This window comes from Barbatula barbatula, assembly GCF_947034865.1.
Source record: "Barbatula barbatula genome assembly, chromosome: 1".
Taxonomy (NCBI): Eukaryota; Metazoa; Chordata; class Actinopteri; order Cypriniformes; family Nemacheilidae; genus Barbatula; species Barbatula barbatula.
The window spans coordinates 10,517,396-10,525,706 of record NC_136766.1 but is presented as its reverse complement, the minus strand read 5'-3'; the positions used below and the strand labels follow the sequence as shown (position 1 = coordinate 10,525,706).

At 38.0% G+C, this 8,311-nt stretch overlaps 1 protein-coding gene across 8 annotated transcripts in view; it reads left to right on the top strand.

The window, feature by feature from the left end:
• The first annotated feature begins 211 nt into the window (after positions 1 to 211).
• Positions 212 to 8,311, top strand: part of tcf12 (transcription factor 12) — an 82,530-nt gene continuing 74,430 nt past the window's right edge. For 6 of the 8 annotated variants that reach the window (XM_079459737.1, XM_079459734.1, XM_079459738.1 and 3 more), the window contains exons 1-3: positions 212 to 349; positions 1,214 to 1,306; positions 1,618 to 1,690. In XM_079459737.1, coding sequence (XP_079315863.1) covers positions 1,235 to 1,306; positions 1,618 to 1,690 — 145 coding nt within the window. In that variant the 5' untranslated portion in view covers positions 212 to 349; positions 1,214 to 1,234. The other 2 variants (XM_079459732.1, XM_079459736.1) reach the window with 2 other exon arrangements.

Sequence of the window (8,311 nt, the reverse complement as noted above, 5' to 3'; positions counted from 1 at the left end):
TTGAGAGGTAAACCAAACTGATTTTAGGAGGTGCTCCAGTGGTCCTTTTCTCCGCTAGCAAGGTTGTGTGTCAGGGTTTTGGCCACTCACCATATCCATCCGCACCGTTGTGGAACAGTCACGTATACGAGCGCTCGCGGAAGGATACACATTTCAACGACATCTCTGTGCTTTGGCTATCGCCAAGCAAAAATGTCTGCCTAAGGGAAACTCGCAAGTTACATAGTGGATATTTGCTAAACACAATCGCGAAAGAGAACGATTTCATTATATTTCAAACGCGAAACAAGGAACCCATACGCCGTCACTGGCACACCAGATCGCCCTAGTTGGATTTATTACAGCCGAGGTAAAATATTGCCCAGAGTTTTTGAGAGGTTTCGGACTGGGTGAAAGAAGTTGGGATAGAAGAAAAGACGGGAGCCGATTGTGGAGCGAGAGGGGTTGGCATTCGTTTAAACACTTTAGAATGATGTCGCTTTATTCATTTGCTGTGTTTAAATGTTTTTAATATCAGCCGTCGTGGTGGATTTTCGCCTACATGCTGGTAAATTCGCACCTTTATTATCAATAGGGTAACTGACACTTACCAACCGAGGAAAGCAGCATGTTGGTAAAGTGATCATTCTCCTCGAATGTAACAACAGAATGCGTGTCAGATGTTTTGACAGCGCGTGTTTATTGTGAGCTCATCATGACTTTTGATACATTGTATCATCGGCGCATTGTGGAATCAAACACATGCAGTTGAAAAATGATGCTGCGGGTCCATGTGTGGTGACACCATCGAGCACAGCGTCTTTCTCAGCATGTCCACGTTTGGTCATCCCAAAAACCTATTAGGCCTGCTCTATTACAGCAAAGTACAACCTGGTTTTATTATGTCACTTGTCATGCGATTGCAATAGTTACCTTATCTCATGCTGCCAATAATGGTTGGGAGAGGAGGTCTTTGCTGTCTGATTATACGTTATTATTTTAATGGCTAACAATTTGGCTTTCGTAAAGGAAAACTAAATTCTTCGATTGCACTTGTAGTATATAGGTATTAGAATAGCTCAAAGTTACGCTGCAGACTGCGGAGGGGAATGTTTAGCAAATGTCAAACTGCGGATGTTCACAGATGTAATTTGCATAAACTGTGTTGGCTAGCATAAAGATACAGCACACATCAGGCTCTCAGACTGAGGGGAATGATGTTTGTGTTTCGTAGGTTTAGTAAAGGATCGGAAGGATGAACCCTCAGCAGCGGATTGCCGCTATCGGGACGGATAAGGAGCTGAGTGATTTGCTGGATTTCAGCGCGGTAACAAACCTTCTTTTCATACCTTTTAAACAGCTCTTTTCCAACTGTTGTCATTTGTTGTCACTCATTGCTACAATCAGTAAATCATTATGAAGTAATTTATAGTTTGTATATATATTCATTTTCAATGCGTTTTCAATTGATTATAGTTTTTATTAAATTGTTTATTTCTATTTATCTGGGTATCACAATGAACTTTTTTAATACATTTCTCCCTGGGATTCAGTAAAGTATTAACATATCTATCTCCAAAAGGTCTTAGTTTAAAAAATACTTTGTATTCATTAGAAATGTCTGTGTGTCTCCTGTAGATGTTTTCTCCACCTGTAAACAGTGGGAAAACCAGGCCGACCACTCTAGGAAGCAGCCAGTTCAGTGCACCAGGTAGGACTTCCTGTGGAAATCCTTTAATGAAAGATTGCCTTCCTCTCACTGAACAACCACCTTATCTTTATTGCCACTAAAATCGGATGTTGCTGTTGTTTATGCTAACAAAATACGTCCAGAGATTTTACTCCTATTCATTAATTTGTTTTAAATTGACCGAAATACAAAATACCACTCTTGTCAGATGCTGTATAGGGCTGAAAACTTAAAACTACCCATCTGGTACTGTATTTTATTTGATCATAGGTATAATTTATTTCAGTGTTAATAAATAACATTGAGCATTCTTTTTGAGAAGAAGGTTTACTACTAGGTTTAGATACATGTGATGATTTGCCTGTATGTAAATCCTGACATAGGTGAACTGCTGCTGTAAAGTTCAAACATTGTCTAATCTGTCTGTAGAAGTAGGAAACAATCCAGCATTATTCCTTCTCAATGCCTGTTTTATTTAAAGTTACAATGCAGAGCCCTTGTTACACTCATTTGCTATCTAGAGGACACCCTTTAGTGAAAGACTGAATAGCAGCACAGAGTCTGCAATCGTTTGTAAACCTTTTCAAAAAAGTATATGAAAAAGTGAACATCTTTTGTTTGTTTGCTTTGCTTTGATATGATGCATGATTTGATAAATATTATAAATCAATATTAAACCCTAACTTTTCTTGCTGCTTTTCCGAGTTGCTTTTCTGACTCAAAACAGCCTTTTTCTTAACATTATTGTGTTAAAAGCATTAAGATTGTGGGTAAAAGGCATTTTGCTTTATTCCGTGCTCTATTATTCAATTCAATATAGCTTGGCATTTCTGATTATCAAGTGACCTACATAGCCATGGACTTGGGAACTATCTGATTCCTGAATTAGAGCATCAGGACTATACTGTGGCTCTGCATTAAAATAAAACATTTAAAAAAGATACAATAATAAACATATAGATATCTAATAATAGTAATGGACAAACAGTATGTACAGTAAATGTGTTTGATTGATGCACATGTATTAAGGGGCCAGCATTGAGTTTAGTTGTGTTTCTTGCTAATCTGTCACACCTTTGTAAAGAGCAGCCCTTATGTGGGAATGGGAATGCCCTCTGTTTCATCCACAGCCCACTGAGGCATGTATCACCTGTCTGATAACAAAATGCGCTTTTGTTGTCTGCTGCACTGTTATTCCTCATTTTGAAGCTGCTGTGTAATACAGGCATGCAGCATTGTGCAAAGATAAATGTCCTTTGCTTTTGCAGAAAAAAAGGCTGTTGAAATGGACCCACCAAGAAGCATTTAAAGCAATAGTGGAATAGTGCCATCGGAGGATATTTTGCGAATAAAACTCTTGCTCTGTTAAACCACACACAGAGCATCTTTATACATGAAGCTGTTTAATTAATCATAAATCAGATTAAGTCATAAATTGTTAGATATTGAACACATATAATGTCCATGTGCAACTTGTGAATTACGTTGTCGATTTAAAAAAGATTTCTTTTTCTGCTTCTTCCCCGATTCTGGCTGGAGGATGGCTTCTTTTGAACTTTTATCTGAAGTCTTTCTCCGAGTGTGAGCTGAGAGTATACCTCAGTCATCACTGTCCTTATTGTCTGTGGATTAGGCTTTATCTTCTGATTAATAATTAATGAGAGGGAGAGAGTCTGAATAATTAGCATTCCCAGTTTTATTCTGCTCCAATATCCCTCTCTGTTAAAAGTCTCTCAACTCAGAAAAGCCTCAAATATTGAGATAATTTCGAGGTAGAGAAATAAAACTGCCCTGCTGTACAATGAAGATATAAAAGGTGACAAAACCTCACTTGAGCACAGCTTATCATCAAAGGCTTCTCAGCGGATTTGCGAGTTTTTAGGGCTTTTTTGTTTAAAACAATGACTGACTCTCTCCCATTTAAGTATGTGTTTGTTTCAGAATGGATTATCATTTCAAATACTTGCAGCGTCTTTACCAGAACCTACTGAAAACCACAGTTTGGTGGTTAAAGAAACAAACCTGTTTTGTTTCTCCGGAAGCCAGTGTCTCTTGAGACTCCCTTAGCCAGCTTCTCTGTTTTTGATGATTCTATATTCATATCTCTTTTTATTTATTTTAGTCTACTCTTGGACTATTTCTCTAAAAACGTCTCTAGTACTGAGCTTGCTGGATTTAACATGGTATTCTAGCTTCAACGCATATAGATCCTTTTATAAAAGGTTGTAAGCTTTTGAAGATATGCCTTAAAATTCTTTACAAACATACATTATTCGACATAAAATAATGTTCTTCTAATATCTAAAAAAACATGGTTTGTTTTCATCCCATGGTTGGGTTGTTTTGTAAATGACATATGCAGGGTTGTTGTTACCCAACCATGGGTAGAAACCGCTCAGCACTTTTTAGAATGTATCAAACCCTTTTTTCTGTCAGGAGTCTGTTTATTTTTAGCTAACCTGCTGGTAGCTGTGTGAACCGTTGGCCACATTGCGCATGTGATGTCGTCAGAGCGGTGGGTTCCTCTGGCAGGCTGGTGCTGCCACAGCAGGGAGAATTCTGGGAGTTTTTTGGCTTGTGTCTTGTGTATGTATCACAGGTCAACCTGTGGCTTGGTTATGGAAGATCGTGGTGTTGCCATAGCCATCAAGGCCCCTTTGAAGGCAGGTTACTTGGCAGTGCGCATGCATCTTTTCCAGCATTTCAGCAAATCTCCCCCAGCAGCAGATTTGTTGGCGTTTTTGTTGACTGATTTGTAGTTTAGTGGGAAAAAACAACTTTGATGTGACTTCAAAGAATGAAAATTAAACTAGGGCATATTTAGATTATGGTTATTCTTTCAATATATTTGAAAAGGCTGAGTTTATTCTGGCAGTGATGAATAAATATGTCTCTTGTGGGGGACAGCTGTGTTTGAAACAAAGAAGAGAAGTTGTAAACTTTCACATCTGTTGTGGAGCAGTCTGGTGGATGTGGCAGGATATGTCTCAGGTGTGTCAGCGGTTGTAAGATCAAAATTATAACAGGAAAACAATACGGAGGATTTCTATAAATTGTTTTATTTTGTGCTATTGTAACAACTACACAGCTTTAAATGCTAATTCCTTTCCGTTTAATAATGTTGTAAATGTTCTTTTAAATATCAAGTGTCGTTTTGCACTAACCTTATTACAGGGCTTTGAGTTATTTAGTCCATTTGATTCAATAAGACTGTTTGCATGTTTCATATCTTTGATGTTCTTCCTTTATTTTTGATAGAAATCCTTTGGGTGTAGTGAAACTACCAGCAACCTCCAGTACTCTTTTTATATGTAGATGTCATATCACAATTAAGCATTGATAGGGTATAATAATATAATAAGTAATAACATATACTGTAGACTCTGCTTTGAAGGGGTTTTCCTTTTTGATAGACATATTGGCGATTGGTAAATAAACAGACGTGCTATGTCTTAAATTTGTATGATCTTTTTTTCACATTTTTAGAGTCTTTAAAATGAACCATAAAATGTCAAATTGGTAGAACCGTTGAATAGAATGTTTACCTTACACGTCTCTTAAACAAGCATAATTTGTAAATAAAAACTTTATTTAAAGCATTTTATAACACTCTGCCATGGGTTATTTATATCAATAAGTTATAGGATATTTTTTATAAATGTTGTTTTTTATATATACGTTTTTCCTACTACAATATTCAGGATAAGTTACCAAATTTGTCGAATTTTTAAAGTCAGTGGTTCTCAACCTTTTCGTTGTAAGCCCCCCTCTGTGTAGGGTGCATCGCTTTGTGGCTCCCCCAAATAAATCCTTATAAATTATAATCTTAAATTTAGAATTTTAATCCCATTCAGTCACACAATGCTGGAACATCAAATCTTTTGGTTGGTGGTCTTATTTGTCTGATGTTTGGTTGCTTAAAATATATGATACATTTCTATATTTAATAAGATGCCACAAAATCTGTGGCCCCTCTAGATACATCTTGGGGCCCCCAGTTTGAGAAACACTGTATTAAATAACACATTTAAATCTCCTTATTGCCCCCCTGTTTTAATGGTTCATACTCATAGTCTAAATTGTGATTTTCTTTAGATTTTGTGTTTTCTCTTCAATATTATTTTTCTTTAGATGACACATTAAAGGGCTGTATAGCCTTACAATGACCAGGTAATTCTAACATCACATTCATCTGCCCACGTTAGTTGTGCTACAAATGACCTTTGCCAACAAACCTATATGAAATTTAATCTTCACACATTAGGACAAATATATGTTTCCTACTTATGATATACTCTATGACGGGGAGAAAGCTAGCACTCAGGCCAGTACTGGTTTGAGTTGTGAATGCATGTTGACAGTTGTGGCTGTATCCACCAGTGATTGTGCCCCAAGCCAAACACTAATGTCACTATAGGTGCAGTTGAGCTGATGCTGAGAGTCTCAGCAGGGGACATCTTTTAACATACCCTTTTTCACTCCTTTTTATAATCTTTGGCAGATGTCGACTTCTAACGTTAAGTTACAATAGCCTATTTATGGTGTTAGCAAAAGACTTACATTTCCACAACTTTTATTTTCAACAAGAGACCAGGTTGTGAAATTCAGAACTACTGTTTAATTTGGGCAGTTATGAGTAACTGAGGGTGGTTTTGATATTGCGAAGTGGCGTTTGGGGGGAAATCCCTTGAGTTATTAATCCCAGTCAGAGCTGAAGGGCTGTAGGCGGAGTCACGTCATCCTTTCTTTATGAGAGATCAACTTTCCATCACATTTCAATTTCATTACATATCTGACCCATAAGTCCTTATCTATCTGAAAACAAGATTAGGGCACTGCAAGCTTAAATCGTACCTCGGAATTCAATTTTAAAGTATTTGCCCGGGACTCTCTGATGCACCTGAAATATTTTGCAGGTGCATCCATGGCTCCCCGTGTGCCTATCAGTACTAATCAAAACAGCAGTTATTTTATAATCATGGACATGACATAAATCATGTCTCCTTTATCTCTTTTTAGAATGTGTAACCATTTTAATTAAATATGTGCCTAAGTACATGTGGTTTAGAAGAAATACATGCTGCATTTTAATGTTGTTGTGCTGTGCCTCTGTTTTAAAAAGACATTTACATACTACAGTAAACTAAATCATTTTTATTCACATGTTTCATGTTTAACATAGATCCAGTGGTGCACAGAGGCTTTTGCCAGTGGACCCCTAGACGGTGCTTTGCAGAAAGACGTTCATGCATACGTGCTTAACCCCGCAAACCTGCTCTAATGCCCAAACAGCCTGCGGCCGTTCACACTCCGCCTGGCCCAGTGCACACCAGCAGGGCTTCTTCTGAGAGTGAGCAGATTTCGATTGGGAATAAGAGAGCAGATATTTGGCATGAGTGGGTGCATAATGACCTTTTTGATCTCTCAGTGTCCCTGTGGTTTTCTGAGCTCTCTGCGGGGACGGCACAGCGCTGAATGGAGGAACTGGTCCATTTGGTCTACGCAGCGTGATTCAGTTATGAGATTGAAGTAATGTGAATAAAATTCCTGTTTAAATTGAGTATGAAGTTAAAGGTTTCTCTTTATTTAACTTCAGGTTGAAGCCGTGATGCAGCATGTGTTTTTTTATTCAGGTATGCAGGTTCTAGTTTGACATGTTGTCAAGTCAACTTTATTTATATAGCGCTTTTAACAATTTTCATTGTTACAAAGCAGCTGTGCATGAAACATATTGACTATAAGCAAAGTATTTAAGTTATACAAGTAAAAAAAGTGAACATTCACAGAAAAGAGACACGCACACAGGTTCATACACTCCCACATGTATAAAAGACAACTCCACACGCACAGAGCACAATATACACACACACAGCAGGGTTATCTCAGAGAAGCATACATTTAAGAAAAAAGAGAGAAACACAGGTCAAATATTATACGGACTCTAAATTCGTATATGTTATAATAAATAAATTAAGCAGAATGTTACATTTTAAAGTTATATTAATAAATACGAAAACCTTTAATTCTCGGATTTAATCCACACAGATTTGTGTTTTGATGTTGTGATCACATTTCACACCTCTATCAACGTTACAGATTACAAACTAAAGTAGTTGTGGATCTTGAGGTTTTCGTTTATATATTATAATTTCAGCTCCACCTAAACGATTGCTTAGTTAAAATGCATACAGGTATAACATGGTCTCAAAGATGTGAGAATTGTTTAGGGCAAGGGGCTTCTGTTCTGTTTCTGTTCACTTTCTTTCATCTCCCCTCTTCATTACACGTCACTTCTCTTTGCCTCGCATTCTCGCAGAAAAAGTTTCACCACGTTCAGGAATAAGTGCCTAGTTGGAGCGGTTCGAACGGGCCCATGTCTGCCGCGCAGGTGGTGAAGTGGGCCGGAATAAGATGGTGCTTTACGCCGATCCGCACTCGGCCAATCAACCCAGAGTTCGTCACGTAAAGAACATACTGGAGTCGATGGGGTCACCAATATACACTCCAAACCTGGCGCGTACAACAGGCGGAGTCAGCGAGCGAGTGCTGGGCTGTACGTGACCCGTGCACTGATACTTTTATCAGGATTTCCATTTTAGATACACAAAACGCTGATGGGGAGAAGCATTGTAGTGCGGCTCC